A 21,752-nucleotide genomic window follows, 5' to 3' on the forward strand; every position below is an offset into this window, starting at 1 on the left:
TATATATGTATATTGCTAAAAAATGGTCCTTTATTTATATCCCCCTTTCTTTTTTTGTTTCGTCAGAGATGGGTGTTCCACTGCTGTTAGAGAAGCTGTATTTGGAGAAGTCTTTAAAGGACCTTTTCATACTTGATGCCAGTTCAAATACTGTAGGTACTTGAATTCAGCTAAGTAACCCAACATAGTCCAATAGTCCATAATAGTAGTGAGTTATCAGCAGAACTGGCAATTTTCAGAAGTTGTTGACTTGAGCCTTTTATAGCTCAGCATATTAATATGGCTTTACTTTTTATACCTCATGGTTATACTTTTCTGCTGCTTGGTTAAGACCAAGTTAAAGCAAGACCTATATAACTAAAACTGTAACTTTTATATCTGACAAGGTCAGTCAAATCCCCTCAGGATTTACCCTGGAACCATATAGAGCAGCTTGTAGATCTTATCAGTGTCAGCCATCTGGATGAGTCACGGCCATTGTTGTAAGGTGGCTTAATCAACTCCATTTTGTAACAAGCTTTGTAACTTCCATTTTGTAAAACCTTGATCTCTTTGTAAACTCCCACCCATGCCTAACTGCAGAATGTGACTGTTTGTGCAAATAAGAAAATGTTTCTCAGCATTCTGAGAGAAGATAAAGAAATGTTCCTCAACTTCCGCAAAATGAGTTAAACAGTCCTTCGATTATGGGAACAAACAGAACACCTGGAAATGGGTTAAACTGTCATCAGATGTCCTTCTGACTACCAGAACAAAAACAACGCCTAAGCCAAATAAGGACATATTCCTGTAGGGTTTGCAAAATGTGACCTCGCCTCTGGGAACAAAGAGTTAACCCTCAGTCATGACTAACTCAAAATAAGCTTTGTAAAATCCCCCCTCCTCCCCCTACTCTTGTGGTTTTTCCCTTTAAAAACTCCGCCTCACTTAGACTCAGTGTACATTCTTGTCAGTTTTCTGAGGAGAGTGTTGCCGCGGAGCTCAGCTAATAAAGTGCTCCAAAATATCCCTTTGGTTTTGGTGTCCATTAGTTTGTGACATGCCACAGCCATTGCTTGACCAATTTGCTGTCTGTGAAGGCCTGAGAGAGTGTTTTCTCTTTAGGTGACTCTCCTTAGGCACACTATACATCGCGGATGACTTTCTTCTGTGGCCCCATAACTCCTTGATCAGAAAATTTGGGACACTACTGAGTTACAGGATGTAACTCAGCACGGGTTCTCTTATGTCCTGAGTCCTCACTGACCTTGAAGAGCTAGGGCCAAAATATTGGCTATTCTTGTAGCCCAAGGGCAACTTCTTATAAAAAGGCATTGAGAGCTATGTCTGAGGGACTAAGGTCTGCTTCTGACAATGAAAACATTAGGGCATAGATCAAATTCCCAAGGTCTAAGCTAGCTTGGGAGAAGCCATTGTTAGTTACCCAGGCAGCATCCAGGGAGCTTTGCTCAGGAATTCTGCAGGGCCCTTCCCTAGTGAGGGTCCAGCAAGGGGTGGTGATAGGGGACAGGTGGGATGTATAGTGTGATCCTGAGAAACAGAAGCAATAGGGTGTGTGTGTGTGTGTGTGTGTGTGTGTGTGTGTGCACATTCACATGTGTACAGGATATGTATTATATTACATATATATATCCTTATTGGTTCTGTTTCTCTGGTAAGCTTTCTGTTTTTGATTTATTTTTAAAAACCTACTGACCCAGTTTAGGGGAAGAGGGGTCAGCCTAAAAGCTGCAGAGAAGATTGGTAGAGTCCCAGAGAATAGCTGTCATAGTTCAAGTCTGAAGGCAGGGTGCAGGCAGAATATCTGCTTCCTTGGGATACCCTAGTCTTTTACTGAAGTCCCTCAAATGATTGGATGAAGCCCAGCCATGCTGCAGAGGGTAAACTGCTTGACTCAAAGTCTAATGATTTAAATGTCAATGTTATCTATAAAATACCTTTATAGTAATGTCTAAACTGGCATTTGACCACATAGCAGTATCTAGGCCTAGTCAGATTGACACATAAAATTAACCATCACTGGGAAGGACAATTCCATTTGCTTTGTGGTCAAAGTAGACACAGCCTCAAAACCCTGCCTCGGCTTTCCCATTATCTTTGCCTGGATGGAACCCTGTTCACCAGCCTGCATAAATAGCTGGGGGCCATTGCTCCTGACAACAAGGAGGTCTAGGGTGCTGTGGCTGGGTAACAGACTGCCCATGTCAGCCTGCTACAGTTTGCTAGGGCCTGGGACCTCTTCCTCCTCCTTGTTGGTGTCTGTTTATACCCAGGCTAGGAGCAGAGCCTGGAAGTGTCTGATGATCTAGGGCCATGTAGAGAGTGTAGATGGCCTGCCTTGTCATGCTGCCCAGGGCAGTGGCCTGGGCTCGACCCCTTGTTCTAGCCCCTCAGGGCAGTGGCCAGACAGCTGTGACAATCTTGGGATCAAGTCATTAGAAAGGCTTTCACAATGTCCTTCCAACTCAGCTGGTGCAGAGAGGATCCACCTGGTAATCACTGTAATCCTGTCTCCCTGCCCTGGACAGGGCATAGTTGGAGGCAATAATATGTGCTTCTGTTCCCCTGAAATCCACTGACCCCCAACTCACTAAATGCGCCACTTTGCCCTGCCATCACGGAACCTCAGGTGGGAGGTGAATTCCTTCTCCAGTACCCCTGGAGAGCTTCCTGGAGGAGACATCATGTGCTTCTCATGTTGTCACAAAACTCTGGGTCCCTAGGCAGCAGGCCTCTTTTGAGCCCAGTTGTAGATCTGATGTATTCTGCTGCCAGAACCAAAAGTGTACCAGATAGAACTGAGTGTCTGTGGGGCTCTATGAATCCCTGTTGATGACTCACACAAACATAGGGGCCACTTGACACACAGGTGGACTGACCCACAATTTCACATACACCTACGCACCCACCCACCCACGCTTTGTCCTCTGAAAGCTGTGTTGTGTTCCCTAATTGTCCTTCTAACATGATATCCATTGACCTTCTCTTTTTTTTCTTTCCTCTGTACCTTAGGGGCACAGAATGAATTAGTAATGTACCTTGGTTCATGATATTCTGCTATTATTGATTTCCCCATAGCCATCTTTTACTGACTAATGAACCAATAAAAATAATATAACTTTCGATCCTTGGCATGCTGTGTTGGCTCTGCCCCCAGGGTTGCTGAGATGGCGACTGAGACTGGGCATGGTGGAGCACCTGTAATCCCAGTGCTTGGGAGGCTGAAAACAGGAGGATCACTATGAGTCTGATCTGTGTAGTGAGACCCTGTAGACCCTGTACTAAATACACAAAACCTTTTTTTTTTCGTTTTAGTGTTTTTAATTAAAAGTTGCACACAGGAGGACTTTATTCCTGCATCTTCTCAATCATTTCTTCCTTGTATTTGCCCTTTTCCTTTCCTACTTGGCGAGACTTGGCTTTCCGTTCCAGGATCTTTTTGTGGTCTTTATTTAGCTTTAGCCTGGTGATAACCACCTTACTGGGGTGAATGCCCATGTGGACAGCTGTGCCACTGGCCTTTTCCCACTGCACCCGTTCAATGTAGATGATATACTTCTTCCTGTAAACCTGGACTACTTTGCCAATCTGCTGACCTTTATAGTGTCCTCGCACAATCTCAACTTCATCATCCTTTCAGATGGGCATAGAGTGAACATTATATTTCTGTCTCAGCTCTTTGGAAAGAGGAGAAGACATAATATTCCTGAAAATGTGGGAAGGCACATTGAAATGCCTTTTACAGTTTTTGCTTCGGTCTGAAGTCACAAAAGGATTAAACTTCGTTTTGTTTGCTGCAACTAAAAGCTTTAAAAATAATATAACAAATAGAACAATGTGACGAATGTTTATGAATACAAACATTTGGAACATATGACAAATGTTTATGAAGCAAATGTCCTGGTGGCACCGTGAATGCTGACAATTCCTCACACTCATCTCTGTGACTCTCTCCTGCCAACTACAGTCCTGAAGCACAGCATCTGCAATCCCTTGCTTTTATTTTTACAAGATTTTACCACGCCTCTATTTTCCCACAAATTACCATCTCATGGTTCAAGCTTTTCATATTTTACACCAAGATATCCTGCTGTCTGTAACTGGTGGCTGGATCTTAAGCCTCCCTTCCCCAGTTCATGTGCGTAGGGCTTGGTCACCAGCCTGTGGCACCACTGAGAGACGGTGGGACCCTTAGGAGGCAGGTGTAGGGAGGCAGTGAGGCCACAGGGATGTGTCTCTGAGGGGGCATTCGGGGGCAGTCTTTGTTCTTCTCCTCTGCACCCTGGCTGCTGTGAAGTGAATAGGCCTCTGCTGTGTGCTCCAGCCCCAGGTGGACCATGCCCAAAGCAACAAGGCCAAGTGATCACAGACTGACACTCCTGGAAGCCGTGAGTCAAAATAAACCTTTCTTCCTTATAAGTTGTTTATCTCAGGTATTTTGTCAGAGTGTTGGAAAGCTATTACAGATATTCACAAAGACTGGACAACACTGACATTTACAATGTCTGGGTCCTTGCTTTGGTGACATTGTTGCTTGTAGCTCCAGTGTGTGATTTGGAAGCAGTCATCACTGAGAACTTTGCCTCCCATGCACATTCAGACCAGGCTGTCTCACGGTGCTCAGGGGTAATGTTCCAGCTCACAGGAACAGTGTGGAGAGGTCAGGATACCCTGCAGGAAATCTGTGGGAGAGAAGGGGACATGTGATGTGATCTGATTTCCCCACACTTCTACAAGGATACCTTTGCCTTTCCCATGTGGACAATACTGGCCTTTTTACTTGATGCTTTACCCTATCCCCAGGAATCAGCTGTGTGTTTGGAAGAATGCTTTTCTGCTCCTCTTGTTTAACCATTCCATTCTAGTGTGGTAAAAGTTTCAGAGCAAGGAGAATGTAACACTCATTAGTACACATGCGCTTGCACACACACACACACACACACACACACACACACACACACACACACACTATGTCTAACCTAAATTTCACCCTGATTACTGATTGTCTCGATTGTCTTCATCAGTCTCCTGGCTTCCATACTTGCCCCTATACACACTGTTCTCAACCCAAGAACCAGGAGGATCCTGCCGTCCTAAATCACATCCTAAATCACTGTTTCTCTTGTCTTCTCCCCAGGATTCCCAGTTCAGAGTAAATGCTGGAGTCCTGATGAGGCCCACAGGCCCACATAGGTGGCCCAAGTTTCCTCAGCCTCACTACTGCCCCTGGCCTTCTTATTTCACTAGTGCCATCTCTAGGCCTCTGCATTGGCTATTTCCTCTTCCTTGGGTGTGCTATCTATTGAGGACATATGTGACACCCCAAATTAAAGCAGAAAAGGCTTATTTGGCTCACAGTTTATAGAGATTTCGGTCCACTGTTTGGTACGTGGCATGACAGAGGGACAATGAGGAGGACAAACAGCTCTTGGCAGGCAGAAGGCAGCAAAGTCGTGACCACAGTAGCCAAGGCTACCTTTATATTTCATCCAGACTACCTGCCCTTTGGATGGTGCCAGGACACCCTGGGTGGGGCACTCTTAATCCTAGCATCACACACTTAATCTCAGCACCACACACCCTAAATCCAGCCACCTCTGAAAAACCCAACCTGTGACCACATGAGGCTTTGTAGGGGCATCTAGACACAAGCCTTAACACTCTGCCTGGTCCATTTCTTCCCTTTAGATTTTTACTAGGACATTACTGCCTATGTAATCTTACCCAATGAACAATAAAACATGTAATTTCTGGTCTTCAAAAAAAAAAACAAAACCCACACTAACATTTTTGCATTTTTTCTCTCTAAATCTATGCCATGTTTTTAAATGCCTATGATATGTTTTTAAGTGTCAGTGTTTTTTAAAATTTGTTTTTATTTGTATTTCCCATCTCCACTGTCTTCCATATCTCTCCTGCCATGAACATACAAATTTTACAGGGTAAAATCCATAGTACCTGAACACCTGAGCCCCAGAAAGCCCCACTGTATATTTAATAATAAATAAATGAATAGATGAACGAATGAAATTTCTCTCTTTGCCCCAGTTTCATTTTGACCTGTCTATGGAGGGGGTTCTTTTTTTCTTTTGACTTATTATGTGGCACCTACTATCTAAGATATGCCATCTGTTACTGCAGCATTATTACATATCCATTCGTGTCTTTGCAGCTGGAAAACAGGGACTTCTGTGCAAGGATCAGGCGGCCCCCTGTAGCTCTGTACCCACAGCCTAACATGTGTGCATGGTCTCTCAGGGAACTGAGTGCATCAAGGCATCTTCTCAGAGCACTGTGGAGAGTCAGAGAGATAGAATGCCAGTGATTATAACGCAACCCATCATGTGACAGTGGTGTCTTTGAGATACTACAGAATGGTATGGTAACTTCCAAAGTGTGGCATGTATGTCACTAGACCTGAGATGATTTTAGATGCATGAATTCTTTTCTAGTTTCATATGTTTTAATGTATATTAAAGGTTTAGCAAACACCCAGGATCTATAGTTTTGTGTCTATTAATGTCTTTTTCTTTTAAAAAAGAAGTTTTAAGGCATGGATTCAGCTTAAAGAAAAATTATAGCTAAGTAACAATATAGGTGGTGTGGACTGTGTTATGTTCCCAAAGTTAATGTGTTGACGTCCTGATGCCTGACACCTCAGAATGAGACTGTATTTGGTAACAGGCACTTTAGAGAGATGATTAAGTTACAATGGTGAGGTCTAATCCTATGAGACTGGTGTCTTTATAGGGAGAGGGGACTAGGACCCAGACTCACACAGGGGAAAGCCCTTGCGAGGACACTAGAAGAAGATGCTCATCTATAAGCAAAGGAGGGAGGTCTCAAGAAATAGTCGCCAGGACACACTGATCTTGGACTTTCAGGATCCAAAATTGTGCGACCATAGGTTCATTGTTGTGGTATGTTGTTTGGGCAACCCTAGAACCCTAAAACAATGGGTGAAACTCAGACCATGAAAGTGGTACCCAAACGGCTGAGTTAGTAGTGGACATAGCCCCAGGTAAACACATGATCTTGGCTGGAATCTCAGCTTTTCCAATACATGAGTGCATGGCTTCCAGCAAAATCTTTGCCTTTCTGAGTCACCACTTCTGTTTCTAAAGAATAGGACCAATAGTGACCACAATGCCAAGAAACTATAAGTATTAGAGATAGGTATGTGTTATATAAATCTCTTGATGCTCGAAAAATGGCAGTTTCACCAATAGAAAGTTGTCACCAAGTGGGACAGGGACTTGTCCTTTCTCTACTCCAGCAGCAGAGTCCAGGCCATCCAGGCCAGTGAGTGTCGGTGAGCCAGGGGGTTCCGTGGGCTGTGGTGGACCTCTAAGGCTACTTCCCTGTGAGGGTGGTACTCTAGGAACAAGGAGGCAGTCACGCTTCCACTTTATGTCTAACGAAATGCAGACTCAGACCGCGTCGGGAACTTGTCCTGCAGACAGAAGGTTTCACCAGTGGCTTGTCCTTGGGCTAGCATCTGCCCTGAGCCCCGAGCCGCGCCGGGCCTGCTCCCGGGCTGCCCTTCTGCACTACAAGCCGCGTGTGAAGGATGCTCCTCCCCTTCCCTCTCGCCCTCCCAGTGGGTGGCTCCCAGGGAAGGGGAGGAGCTCTCACTCGCTCAGAAGCCACCGTCGCCACGGCAACACGGCCACACTGGGCCTAACGGACTGCGAGGCCTGGGGCTGTGACCCTGGTGGCCTCGTGGGCAGAGCCCACAGCATGGATAGCTTCTTTGTGGAGGAGGTGGCCGCTTCCCTGGTCAGGGAGTTCCTCAGCAGAAAGGTAATGGCTCGCCCCTCCGAAGCGCAGGCTGTGGCTCCACGCAGGGCGGGGCAGCCTGGGACTTTGCTGGCACCTTTGCACCACCGGGGCGGGAGTGTTCCTGGCCTTCGGACCGCTTCGCAGATGCTCCTACAAGAGCGCCACTTCCCCGGATATGAGAACTACATTTCCCAGGAGCCATTTCTGTCACTGTTCCCGGGCACTTCCGCAAAGCCCGTCTGGGGGCTCCCTGCCCTCCTTCTTTTCTGAACCCCCTGCTCTCAGAAGGAGTGAGCAGCAGCCTGCTGGGGCGGGAGCTCCAGGGCACAGCCGAGCGTCCCTGTTGCCGGGCACAGCAAGGAGGCTGCAGCCCGAGCCGGGTCACCGGCCTGCAGGACCATTTGCCCAGGTCTGCTGCGAAAAAACTTCCTCCCATGAGCCTAGACGGCTGGGAAAAGTTCCTGAGAGTCAAGCCTTTAGTCTTTTTAATGAACAGTGGGAGTCCCTGCTGTAGAACTAGCATTTTGTAGGAGGAATTTGTAGATTCTTCTTTCGTTTTGTCCCACGGGGGATTTTTAAATGTTTACACTGCCCTGGCGGTGATGGGGACCTGGTGTAGAAGGGTCTGCAGGTCCAGGAGGATGCCTGGGACCATCTGTTTATTTAGTCTATGAGAAGTACCTGAGGGCTATGCGGTTATGGATTCTGTTTCTGTGTTAATGTTGAGTGGGGCCCAGGGGCATTGTCCGGGGTTGAACCTCCCTGTCCCTCTACCCCCAACTTTTGCTTTGCTTTGCTTTGCTTTTTTTTTTTTTTGTGGCAAGGTCTCACTCTGTGGTCCAGGCTGACCTTAAATGAGTGGCGATCCTCCTGCCTCAATCTCCTGAGTGCTGGGATTACAAGCATGTGCTACCAGGCCTGGCACCCACACAAATTTTGTATGGAGATGTTGGATGCAGGAGGTTCAAATATTTGTTACGAGTTCACAGTGCGAACGTGTAAGCTGTCACCTGTTACTTGCTGTCTTAATCTCCTTATCTCAAAAACAAGAGTGGCGCACCTGGGAGGCTGACCACTGTCAGTGTTTCCTTCCTTTACATGGGCATCCGGTGGCTTCCATGTGCTTTCTTTTATTGGATACAGATAAGACTGAAGTCCTTGCACACTTCTCTGGGGCCCTGACAGCATGACCCCAGACTACCATCCTATCCCACCCTCATTTCTAGCTTCTCCCGTTTTTTCTTCTCATCCAACCAGGCCCATGCCAACCAAGTTCCATCTCCCAGCGAGCTTCTCGGGTAGCTCCAGCCAAGTGGTCCTCAACTCATCTTGTCTGGGCCTGCTCATTGGTGCTTATGTTATAGTTAATCCCTCTGCCTGTGTCACCTTCCATGTGGGGCCCAACACTGGCCCCCAAACCTAGCAGCACCTTGGATGCCTGCTAGTCCCCTTGGCCTCCTCTGCCTCCCACGCCCCATCTTCACCACTAAGGTCCTGAGAGTAGAAGGAGTGGCCCAGGTCACTCAGGAAGTCATGGAGAGTTGGGTGACTACTGATCTCACTGCCTTGTGTGCAGGCTTCATGTGGGCAGATGCTCAGCAGCTATGAGCTGAATTCCCACCATGGCGCCAGGCACTGCTGGGTGCTGTTTTCTCAAATTCTTCTGTCTTGAGAGAAGGATATAATTTCATTGTTCTTTTTCACATAGGATGATTGTAAGACCAGGAGGTCAAAAGCCTGACCCAGGGTGAGCAGGCCAAACGATATCAGGAGCTCACCCAATACCTTCCTTCACTGGCTTCTTTGATTATGATGTCCTTCAAGGCCTGGCTGCCCGCAGCCTTACTCTTCCACTGTGGTTTCCATATCCTCTATCCTCCAGCCCCTCGGGCGTCCTTAGACTCACTGAGTGTAGCCTGCCCTCAGGGAGACTCGTGAGAGGCCCCTGGTGATGTCGGGGTGCAGTGGATCCTCTGGTGCTACAGCCTCTTGGTTCTGTGGTTCCTCCCCTGCTGCAGGGATCTGTCCCTCATCTGCCCTCTGTCACCCTCTCCTGGGATAATGGCCTTGGCTTCTTCATTCTAGCACTGCACCCTTTCCAAGATCTCAATTTCAAGTATCCCACCTTTCCTCTTTCCAGCACATTTCTCTTCTTAGCCCTAGACCTCTTATTCTTCACCCTTACCTGGACATGTATCATTGTTTCCGCCAACTTTCCAGTCCTACATCCCATATCTCACCCACCCACCGTCATAATCATATGCTTCATGACCTGCTCCACTCTCTCACGCTCTCTCCTCCTTCCATTATTCTCCCCACAGCTGGATAAAAGTCACCCCAGCCTGCCCGCTGCCTGCCCCTGAGAGCCCAGTGAGGTTGCAGAGCACCACCACCGAGCTGATGGCATCCCTTTGAGTCCATGGCCACTCATGCTGTGGTGTCCCGGGGTCACCTGTGCACCTGGATGTGCCGTCCAGCCTGATCACTCTCTCAGATCCTGGGTGCTCGTCTCACACCTTGTCTCTCCCCATCCCAAGGCTCCTTTCCCATCTGAGCTCACTGAGAAAGCAGATGTAGTCAAGGAGAAGTGAGAAGAGGTACACAGGCTCCCACCCACACATGGATAAACCACCCTGGGCCTCAGCCAGTCACTCCATCCCCACTTGTGTTCCTAGCAATGAGTCCTCTGTGCCTGGTCAGGCAGTCTGGCCCCTCATGTGTGCTTAGGGACACATCATGCTCCTGTGCCCGGACGTTTCCCTCTCCACTGGGATGTCCACATACGGGCTCCTACAGCATCCCAGTTTGACCCCAAGCCCTGTGGCTGTGGGTCTTTATTTTGCCTCCCCTTTTTAGTAAATCCCATGGAAAAGCTGTGTATACTCTGGCTCCACCAACTTTCTCAGACTCATTTTAATCTGGCTTTTGTCCCCATAGTCTGGGGAGACCACTTTTACCAAGTCACCATTGACCTCTAATGTTCACTCCTTGCTTTTCTTTTTAATTTTTAAAAAAAATTTATGTGTGTGTGTGTGTGTGTGTGTGTGTGTGGCCAGCTCAGCCCACCAGGGGGCGGGGCTGGCTGGCATGTGATGCTGGGGGATTGAACCACGGTCCCTGTGCTTTGCTAAGCTTGTTCTAAGTAGGTGCTTTAGACCACTGAGCCATCTCACCAGCCCCAGATGCCTTGCTTTTCTTGATCTGAGAATTGTGTGTGTCACCATTGAGAAATCTGTTCTTTTCTTGGCTCCCAGGTGCCATCTGCTTTTGGCTTTCTTTTGCTTTCTCTGGTGGCTGCTCCTCAGCGTCTTTGTCCCCCCTCCTTCCCTGATCTGTGCTGTGGATGCCGGGGAGCTCAATGCCTCAGTATATGGCCCTTCCCCCTTGTATTTTCCATCTTTGTTTAGCATCCCAGCCAGTTTTGTGGGTTCCAGAAGGTTCTATCTGCTGACAATCCTAAAATGTTTATCTCGCCTTGAATTGAACTCTTTTTCGGTATGCTATATTTCCACATAGATGTCTAATTAGCTTCTCAACCTGTCTCTGATAGTGGCGTCACTCACAATATTTCAGGCACCAAATATCCCCCCATCCCGCCCCTTACCAACCAGGTCTCAAACACTTTGCACACCAACTGTCCTGCAATTCACTTCACTTCTGACCCTACCTAGAGTCAGTGCAGACGCCAGGCGAGGGACTATTCCTTCTTGGGCACCTACATGCAGACCATCAGCCAGTCTGTTGGCTCTACCACCAGAGCGCACAGAGCAGCCGCTTCTTAGCCCCTCTCCCCTGGCCCATGCAGCCCCTGTGTTTCGTGTGAAATGTGAAGTAGCTTCTGCTTAGTCACCTGCCTCCTATATTCTTTTCCACCCAGCAGTCAAGTGATCCTTTGAAAATATGTTGGTCCTAGCATTCCTCCAGCCCTTCTGTAGTCCTGCGCGTGTCACCAGAGTTTCACTTGCTTTTTCCTTGTCAGAGTCTGGCTCAGCTCTCTGGCCCCATCTCCCCGCTCTATCCTGTGGCCATGAAGCTCTAGATGCACCGGCCGTTGCAGCTGCCAGGGGACCTGTGCACTTGCTGTTCCGAGTGGAACACTACTGTTGTATGTTACGAGTCTGTGCAGAAAGAAGTGACGCGAAAACCTGATGAATGTAGCTTCAGTGGCCTCACTGAGATTAGTCTCTCTCCAAGGGAGCCCAGAGCCTCAAAGCATCTCACATTTATTGAGGGCTCAAGGCAGGCTAAGGAACGTGCATAATTACTTAAGTGAACACAAACTACTATCTCTATTGACTTCCACCATTTGCCTAACTCTAGGTTCACACAAATGCTAGCTGATAACAACTTCCAAGCAAGGGATCAAAGATCAGGGCGCCCACAGGAGAGGCTGTTATCTGAAGCCTTGAATCCCAGCTTGCCTTACAAGTGAGAGATAGCAGCTCCTCCCCTTGGGCTCTGTCTATCGCTCCCTGCTGCCTTGGGACATTAGGCTTTCGTTTCATATCTATATTTCTATACACTGCTCTCCCAAGGGTCCGTCTGGGCTGCTCCCTCACTTCCCTCAGGTCTCTGCCTACAGTTCCTCAACCCATGGACCCTTTCCTGACCACTTTTCATAAAACAGCATCCTTCTCCACACCATCTCTTTAAATAAAAACTTTCTGTCCTCCGACGGAGGGTAAACAGGAGACAACCGAACCGCTACCTGACTCTGCTTTCCTACGCTACTATCTCCCCATGCCCAGCATGTTAGATTTGTTGTCTTTCCCCTGTAGAATGCAAGCTGATGGAGGATGAGACTTCAATTTGTTCACTGCCCAGCTCCTAGAGACAGCATTGGTAACTGAGTGGCTCTTGGTCTTCAACTTACAAATGGGGGCGCCAGAAGAGAGAGCACAGCAATGATGCAAAAAATAGCTGTTTATCTGAAATAGTGACCCTTGCTTTTTTTGGGGGGAGGGGTGTGCTGGGAATCAAGCTCATAACCTTGCACTTGCCAGGCAGGCACTGTGCAGCTGAGCTATGTCCCTGGCCCAAGATCTTGTCTTTGTATTTGTGCTCCCCATGTTGTTTCCATGGTAGTGCCTGGTGGCAGTTACAAGACTGTATGCTTACCATTTGCATTTGATCCCTCCAAAGAATGTCATCTCTCATTCTTTCCATCTCTCTTACATCTATGACAGAGCCTGGAACATACATGAGGTTGTTTCTGAAAGAAGCTTGAGCAGTCTGGCTGGGGCTGAGGGCTGGTTGACTCCTGAGAGCAAACTTGCAACCTTCCCCAGTGCTGGTATCCTTCACATGGGGGTGGAGGTGTTCGATATACCAACATTTGGAGTTTAGAACTACCGGGGAACATCAAGGTGTCTAGCAGAGAGGCAGGATCCTTTCTTATAGAATGTTCCATACTGCCTCTATCAGTGGGAAAGCCATGGGTAAGCGCACACGAACCACAGGCGGTACCACCTCTCCTTCTGGTTGATTCTCCCCGTGTACCTCGTCCACCTTTTTCCAACACACACTTCCTTTTCTTTCTTTGCCTTTCCCTGAACACCTCCTTTTCCCTCTCTTGGGGTCCAGGCGGTATGCATAGTTCTCATTTCCCGAGTGAGCCTTCTTCCCTCAATTCATGGCGGGGAGGAGCAGGTTTGGTCTTGGTTTTCCTGAAGCTAGAGTCTCCAGGAGATTCTGAACACAGAGGCCAGGGGAGAAGTGAAGCAATGGCTAACACTGGAGGCTGGGATCTGTCTGGTATGAGGAGTGCCCTTGATACAGGCTGAGTGGTCTGTGAGGCACCTTCTCATCCTGGGGACATCTGGTGCCCCCTGAGGGTACAGACAGCAGCTGTGGGGCTGTGTGTCCAAGGAGGAACCAGGTGATGGCGAGCAGATAGTACGCTCCCAATTTAGCATCATCAGGAGCTCAGTTTTGGGCCAGGGTGGCATGAGGGACAGTGGCTTTCCTGGTGACTCACTACACATTGCCCAAGAACTCCCTATGGACCACGGTCACAGAATCACCGATTCACAGGTTGGGGTGGTCAGAACCCCCAGTTGTCTGTGGGAAAACCCATCTTATCTCCTGATTTCTCCATTTGAGAAATGAAGGGAATGAATATTGGCTTTTTTTTTCTCTTTCACTTTTAAGCTTCACACTTGTTGTCCCCAACTCTAAGGCCAAATAACAGGTCTCAAAATTGGTCCTGGGTGCATAGGTTACCTGGATTTGACTCCTTACCTATAAAAAGGCATGACAAACCTAGCCATGGTTGACCCCAGATGGTTGCTGTAAAATTCAGAACAACTGTGAAGATGATGTCAAGTGTAAAGTTTAAACAAAAATGAATTCTTCAGTCAGCATTGGAGAATGATCATAATGAAAAACATCAGTTATCTCTTGTTTACCCTGCATCAGAGGACTCATGGTTTTGATTTAAAGAGGCAAACAGTGACTCAGACATCTTCCCTCAGGGCCTGAAGAAGACATGTGTGACCATGGACCAGGAGCGCCCACGCTCTGACCTCAGCATCAACAGCAGAAATGACCTCCGAAAGGTCTTGCATCTGGAGCTTCTCTACAGGGAGAACAAGGTGTGTACTTCCTAAGGTGTGGTGAGGTCTGGCACTGAGGCTGATGGCCTGTGGGGAAGGTGCCCGGGCTTGGCCTGCCCCGGGGATTTCCTCCTCTGCCAGCCCTGTGCTTCTGTCGGAGTGTTGTGTGTGGAATTGTTTCTTGTTTGATTTGATGCCCAGGCTGTGTCTGTGCCCAGCCCCCCACTATTGTGCCCCCTACGCCCTCCTCCTCCATGAGGCTACTTTGAGTAAAATTCTGCTTCAGAATATAGTATTAAGTCAGGCTACAATTTTCTATTCCTTGCCTACAGAAGATTTTCTTTCTTCCTTTCTGAGTAACACCTTGGTCTTAGGTCTGTTGTGACACTTACTTCAGGCAGGGGTGGGAATTGGGTTCACTCTACCCTGGCGCTATGAAGTCAAAGCAAACGGACCGTGTTTGCACCATTGTGGGGAGGGCCTCGCTGGCCCGCAGACTCCAAGCTGAACAAGTTTTCACAGTACCCGATGGAACTGTCACTTTTGTAATAGGGTGTTTGTATGATTATTTAATTAATGTCTGCCTCTCCTGTGAACTTGGATGCTGCAGAAAGCCAGCGGCAATCTCTCTTCTGTACACTGTTCTGTCCCCATAATTAATGTATTGTCTGGTGATATAATGAAGCATCAGGATGGTTTTGTGAAATAAATGAATGAGGGGCTAAATGAACGAGTAGATAAATGAATGAAGTGATAATTACAAGGTAATTGATCTTTCTGCTAGGAATACAACATTTTCTAATTCATTTATAGAGGAAGCTCCCCAGCACATGTTGTCTTGTGGTTGGGCATAATGTCAGAGTCAGAAAAAATCTGATGATTGACCATGTGGTTTTGCATTTACCATAATTTAAAAACCAAGGCAATAAAATGATATGTCGCACAGAACTTCGAAACACAAAACAAAGAAAGAAAGGTGCCCTTTTGGAAATGGGAACAGGGAGGCGGTTCTGCCTAGTGGGCTTCTGGGCCGCCAGCCCTCAAGGCCCAGGGACAAAGCCTTTAAGCCACTGCCGTAATGAGGTACCCCTGCCCCCAGAGGGCAACTATGAGCACAGTGGCTGTCTGAGGTCGCAGTCAGTTACAGGACAGGGATTCAGATTCCTAACTCCACCGCTATAATAGTGATCGTGTATATTATTTAATTATATCTCATTTTTCAAATAATATGTTAGAGCTACCCTAGTGGTCTAGTGGTTAGGATTCGGCACTCTCAAATAGCATGTTAGCAGATTATATTGATGTAGAGGTGAGACCAAGGCTGTTTCTCAGATATCCAGAGGCACCTTCAAGCTCCTTGAAACCCATCTGATGGACCAGAGAGGATCTTAGACCTGGTTTCACTTCATAAAGTGAAACACAGAATTTCAGGCCAATCTGTAAGCCTAAGCCAACAGGCCCCCACCCTCCTGCTGCTGTGTGCTTGCCGAAAACACTGGTGCTCCCCTTTGTGGCAAAAAAGGGGGAGGCAGCCAGAAGGAGGCGTCTCAGAGGCTCAGTGAAGACGCCACCCAGCTGGCCTTCATCTTTGGGTTCTGGGAGGACCCCGGCACCTCCATTTCCTGTGTGCACCCATGGGCACCATGCTGGAGAAGGAAGACCTTTGGGCCGGCAGCAGGTGCTCTGCACCTTCTCTCTGGTAGATTTGGAGGCAAGAGTGCTTATTAGGAATACTCTGCACTGGGAGTGAGACAGATACCCAGAGTAGTTAATTAGCCTTTCTGGTCCATGGAGATTTCAGGGAGAATCACCTCTACCTAAGTTCCCAGAAGTATCTTTGCCATTCAAATTATATTTATTTCTTTGCTATAATATAATATAATATAATATGTTATCTTAAAATATCTAAGATATTTTCATTAGGCCTTGGTAAGTGCCCTGATTATTTAATTTAAATAGTAGTTATTAGCTGTGATACAACAAATTAGCCTATATTTTTAAAGAAAAAGGCGCTTATTAGTCTATTTATTGCATGACAATTTTGTCTTTCAGTCAGCCCAGAGGAGCATGATGGCAAGCAATTTAGTGGTGATATTTTAGTAACTTTTCCCTATTAGATATATGGTAAATTAAAATGCCTAATTAAGATGGAAGTTTTGAAAAACAGTATCCAGCTGCTTATAAAGGCTGAGTGTCAGCTGTGAGCAGTACTGTGAAGTCCTCTGGTCTGGGGTGTAATTCAGACCATCCACGCCCACGCATCCCTCTTCTTGAGAGAAAAAGCAAGAAATTAAAGTAAATTATATATTTTCCTCAACTCTCTTTATTGTAAGCTTCAGACTTAGGCAACATGGCCATTTATTTATTTATTTTAACATGGCCCTTATAATAATTTTCTTTTTCGCATTTAGTACAGGGTCTACAGGGTCTCACTATGTACATCTGACTTGTAGTTATTCTCCTGTTTTCAGCCTCCCAAGTACTGGGATTACAGGCGCAAGCCACCACGCCCAGTCTCAGTTGCTGTCTCAGTGCGCCCTGGGGGCTGGGCTGGCAGGGCACGCTGGGGATCAAACCCAGCCGCTGCCCTCTGCCTAAGGAGGCACGGTAGTCTGCTGAGCTATCTGGCTGGCCTTTTTTTCTTTTTTTGGTCTAATGCTAAAAGAAGTGAGTAAATGAAACCGTCCCTGGATCTTACCAGACAAGACTGTCAGATTTGGTCGTTATCCATCGGTCATGGGCCAGGTTAGAGTTCTGTGGCACAGATCACAGAAAGCGGAGGAGGGCCTGGGCGCACAATGAAGCCTGCCCTTTGTCAGGTGCTGTGCAACTCTTAGATTGCAACCCCCCCAACACCCCTTGTCTGGCCACGGCTCAGCAGAGCGGGGCTGGGAGGGTGGGGTAGGATGGGGGTAGGGGATGGAGACTGATGCACAGCAGGTGCATGAGGCCAGTCTGTGGATGTTGGTTTGGACAGCCCATGTCTGTCTGAACCGGTGGAGGAGGTTTACTCTTCTGGCTTAGAGAGACTCAAGAGGTAATGGGAAATACTGTTTTTTTAGGCTTAGAGTATAAATTGAATTGATCCTGACTGCTTGTCTTTTCTGTTGTTTGTTTCTTTGTTTATTTTGTATTTTAGGGAAGGGTCTACAGGGTATTCAGGGTCTCACTACTAGATTGGATTTGTGGTGATCTGCCTGTTTACAGCCTCCCAAGAGCTGGGATTGCAGGCGTGCACCACCATGCCCAGTCTCAACTGCCATCTCAGCTGCCTCAGGCTCAGGCCAGGGGATCAAAAGTTTCTTTCTTTCTTTCTTTCTTTCTTTCTTTCTTTCTTTCTTTCTTTCTTTCTTTCTTTCTTTCTTTTTTGGAAACAGCACAAGCACTTCTGGCAAACCAGAAGTTGTTGTTTGTTTGTTTCCTTGCTTTGTGCTTCAGGCTGGTCTTGAACTCACTATGTAGCCCATGCTGGCCTTGACCTTGGGGTGACCCTCTTGCCTTAGCTTCCTAAATGCTGATGATGGCTGTGTGCTACCACTCCTGGCTTTCTATACTTTTCATATTAGCTTTCTGTCCCAGTTGTCTTTAAACTGCTACTGTTCGACATTAAATGGGGAGGTCACAGACTAAGAAAATATTCAGGCCCCAGATGTTTATCTACAGAGTTAGGGTTTTCTATAGACCTATTAAAAAATGATAAGATAGGTATTTTAGAAAGTTATTCCTGGGAGAACTTGCTTATAGAGGAAATTTGCTTGGGCTTTCCTGTATTACATCATGTTTTATAGTACTTATTCACTGGATTGCCTGACTCAGGCCTCAGATGGTAGTTATTTCAGGATAGAGATTTTGTCTTCATCTGTACATCTTTGTCCAGCACAGTACCTGGCTTACACAACAGGCAACCAGTGAGAGTTTGCAGAAAGCATGTATGAATGAATGAGGAGGCAACACATTTATGTCAAAGAGTTAGAATGACATGATTTTTATGGTATCTATGATTAACTTCGTCTATGATTGGTATCTATGATTTAGCTGTATCTGTGATCAATGATTTTTCCTACCTCTCAATGATAGGCAAAAGAAAATCCTCTAAGAACAAGCCTAGAACTCATCACTAGATACTTCTTGGATTACACTGGAAATATGGATAAAAATTTAAACCAAGAAACTCCAATCCCTGCACTCTCAACTCCAAAGAAAAATAACAAGTTACTGGTGAGAAGCTCCGAGTCCGCGCTGGTGAATATATACGACCTTTCAGATGAAGATGCAGGATGGAGACTATCTTTGGCAGAAACAAGCAAGGCCAGGTACTGGTTCCCATTCCCTCTGTAGAGTAGCTTCCTATTGCTGCCCTAATTCAGTGACTGTAACATCAAGTATTCTCCTGAGAAGCAGAAGCAGCAGCACATGTAGATGCTGTTTGACCTGTGATGGGGTTAGGTCCTGAGAAACTCACTGGCAGTTGAAAAATCTGGTTGCAGAAGCATTCAGTTCACTTAACCTGCGGATCGTCAAAGCTGAGCAGCAGCAGTACTGTGGAGGATCCGTTGTTTCCTGTTGTGGCTGACTACGATGCCAAAGCGCCCTGCCACTGACCAGCATATAGAGTATTGTATTCTATATCACTAGGAAAGATCAACATTCGAAATTCAAAGTATGGTTTCTGCTGAGTGTGTATTTCTTTCACACCATTGTCAGATTGAAAAATTGTAAGCTGAACTATTGTAGACTGCCACTTCCTGTGTACGCAGATGTGTACGCACATACATAAGAATATACAAAGAGGTTTATTTTAAGATTTGGCTCATGCACTGGTGGGAACTGGCGAGTCTATAATCTGTAGGGCAGGGCCTGAACCTGGAAATTCAGGCAGGATTCCTGTATTATAATTTGTGGCAGAATTCCTTCTTCTCTGTGAATCTTCAGGTTTTGACTTTAACACCTACAGTTAATAGAATGAGTTCCACCCACATCCTCTAGAGTATTGTCTCTGTTTTACTGTCAACTGGCTGGAAATGTTGCTTACGGTGCAAATCGATTCTTTATTGTTCTGGAACTCAGAGACCAGACTCCGTTTCACTGGGGAGAGGCGAGGTGTCTGAGGGCCAGTTCCATCTAGAGGCTTTGAGGGCAAAACCCAGTGCTTTTCTGGCCTGTTAAGACCTTCCTCCCTTGGCTCTTGGTCCCTTTCTCTACATTAAAGCACACCCCTCAGCTTGGGTGGTTACATTTCCACACTACCACTAAAAGAGATGTATTTACTTCACTACTTTATCCTCCTGTCTCAAGATGCTTAATTTAACCATATCTACAAATGTGGAAGATAATATAGTCACAGATTACACACAGATCAGGACTGGGACATCTCGTGTGTGTGTGGGGGAGGGGAGGGCATTATTCAACTTCCTGTACTCTGTGCTTCAAAGCCTCTGCTGGACTGAGGATGCCTAGTGGAGCACCAGTATATTCTTCTAGAGAATGAACCATTTTGTGATGGAGGACAGTGATCATTAAAATTGTATATTTTACATTCTGAGACACCTAAGTTCAGGGCCCTGCTTTGTCTGACTTTTTCGAAAACAGGAGCATAATATTCTAATTCTAAAAGCAATTAGACAGCGTAGAAGTGGAGAAAATCTGAAAGATAAATTCTGTGGAATGCTTGGAAGAAAATGATTTGGCATTCTTAATTGAACCCGTATTATCTGAAGAACATTAGCTGAAAACTATCACACCCTGGCAGTTGCCCGCACAGTTACCCAGAATGAGATTAACTCCTGGTGAAAAGGTTTTGTTCCCCCGCTGAGCAGAAAAGCATTTCATTTCCTGAGGACAGCTGAGGCTCAGGGCCCGGATGCCAAACTGCCAAAGGGTGGAACCACTAAAGACATTGAGCTCCAGGTAGTAAGGAGGTGTGCTCCCCTCTGTAGGCATTTACTGGGCTGAAAAATGAAATATTTCTGAGAAGCCGAAAAGAAAAAGCAGCAGTGAAGAAGTTCAAGCCCAGCACTTGGTGTCCTCCCTCATTCTTCCTTCCCTGTCCTTTTCTGTGGCCTTGTGTCTTGTCGGCTCCCTGATGACACCAGACTCTCCCCTCCCACTTCGCTGTGGCCAGGGGCCTCATTCACACTGCCCGCCTCTCCCTCTGTAACTTCTCCTTAAATCTGCCCCACGAGAGACAGCGGGAGCTTCCCACAAACCAATCTGCCAGGCTGCGCCTTCCTGCGACACCTGCAGCTTTCAGGAGGAAAGCCAGGCTCCTTAGGTGAACTTGCACCTGTGGCCTGTCCCGCCTGCTCGGCCGGACACATCCTGCGCTATAGGCCTGTCTGTTTGGCTTGGGGCTCCTTTCCAGGGCTCTTGTCTCTGATCTGTCTCTTGACCCATGGCTCTCTCTCCAAGTTGGCTCTAGTCCCTTTTGCCTGACGTGCCTTAGTCACGGCACACATGACTGCTGCTGTCACGGGTGACTCAGCCTTGGAGGGCAACGTGGTATCGAGCAGGCCTCAGTGCTCAACCCTGCCCCTGCCCCGGGGTAGAATGCTCTGGGCTGTCAGGAGTGCTGGGTCCTAGGGAAGGCTCCTCTTTACCTGAGTCTCTGGTTTCAGATCTTGGCCCCTTGTGTTCTTTTTCATAACTTGGTTGCTCTCAACCCCTTTTTTCCTTTCTGCACTCCTCTGTCTCTTACACACACACACACACACACACACACACACACACACGCACGCACACACACACACACACACAGAGATTTTGGCACACTTGTCCAACTTTCCTGAACAGTGAGCAAATGCTAAATTTTCTCCACCGCTCTCAGATGGGTGCAGTAAAGCTGAGCTCTCACATATCCCAGGACTGTTTTGCAGGCTTCTGGTTTTGCTGGATAACCCAGGTCTCGGTAAGCAAGGACTTGAGGGAGCCTAATGTGGACTGTCATTTCTGATTTTGTTTGCTTGTTTGCTATGTCTGTTTGCTCCTTTGTAGGTCACAGTGCTGATATCAAAGTATTTTCTGTCACTTACCTTTCATCGTAGCATGCTGGATGATGAGGAATCTATCTATCTATCTATCTATCTATCTATCTATCTATCTATCTATGATGTGGTAACTATGGTTGCAGAATTTATTGTTGTCATTACTGATTCCTTTTGGGGAGTCTGTTCTAATGGAATTATTTCTTTTCTACAGACCAGACAGCCTTGATGGGGCTAAACCTGGTAATTTGTCACATAAAAAGCCCCCCCACAAGACCAAGCCTGGGCCCATAGTACCAGATGAGAGCGCCCCCTTGGCATCCACATGGGCGGAGGTGAACAAGCTTCACTTGCTGGATCCTTACACAGATGTGAAGAAGGCAGGAGAGAAGACCAGGCCCAAGTCTGGCCTGATTTCCCGAGGCATGATGGCTGG

At 47.0% G+C, this 21,752-nt stretch overlaps 1 protein-coding gene and 1 pseudogene across 1 annotated transcript in view; one reads left to right on the forward strand and one right to left on the reverse strand.

Annotated features, from left to right (window-relative positions):
- Positions 1-3,348: 3,348 nt before the first annotated feature.
- LOC105741517 lies at positions 3,349-3,864 on the reverse strand (annotated as a pseudogene).
- A 3,760-nt stretch (positions 3,865-7,624) lies between these two features.
- Positions 7,625-21,752, forward strand: part of Mindy4 (MINDY lysine 48 deubiquitinase 4) — a 109,531-nt gene continuing 95,403 nt past the window's right edge. Inside the window, exons 1-4 of the mRNA XM_023709963.1 lie at positions 7,625-7,803; positions 14,256-14,375; positions 18,414-18,649; positions 21,531-21,751. Of these exons, the coding sequence (XP_023565731.1) occupies positions 7,741-7,803; positions 14,256-14,375; positions 18,414-18,649; positions 21,531-21,751 (640 nt within the window). The 5' untranslated portion in view covers positions 7,625-7,740. The remainder of the gene's footprint in view (positions 7,804-14,255; positions 14,376-18,413; positions 18,650-21,530; position 21,752) is intronic.

The sequence above is a fragment of the Octodon degus genome, unplaced genomic scaffold (genome assembly GCF_000260255.1).
Source record: "Octodon degus isolate 3935 unplaced genomic scaffold, OctDeg1.0 scaffold00015, whole genome shotgun sequence".
Classification (NCBI taxonomy): domain Eukaryota; kingdom Metazoa; phylum Chordata; class Mammalia; order Rodentia; family Octodontidae; genus Octodon; species Octodon degus.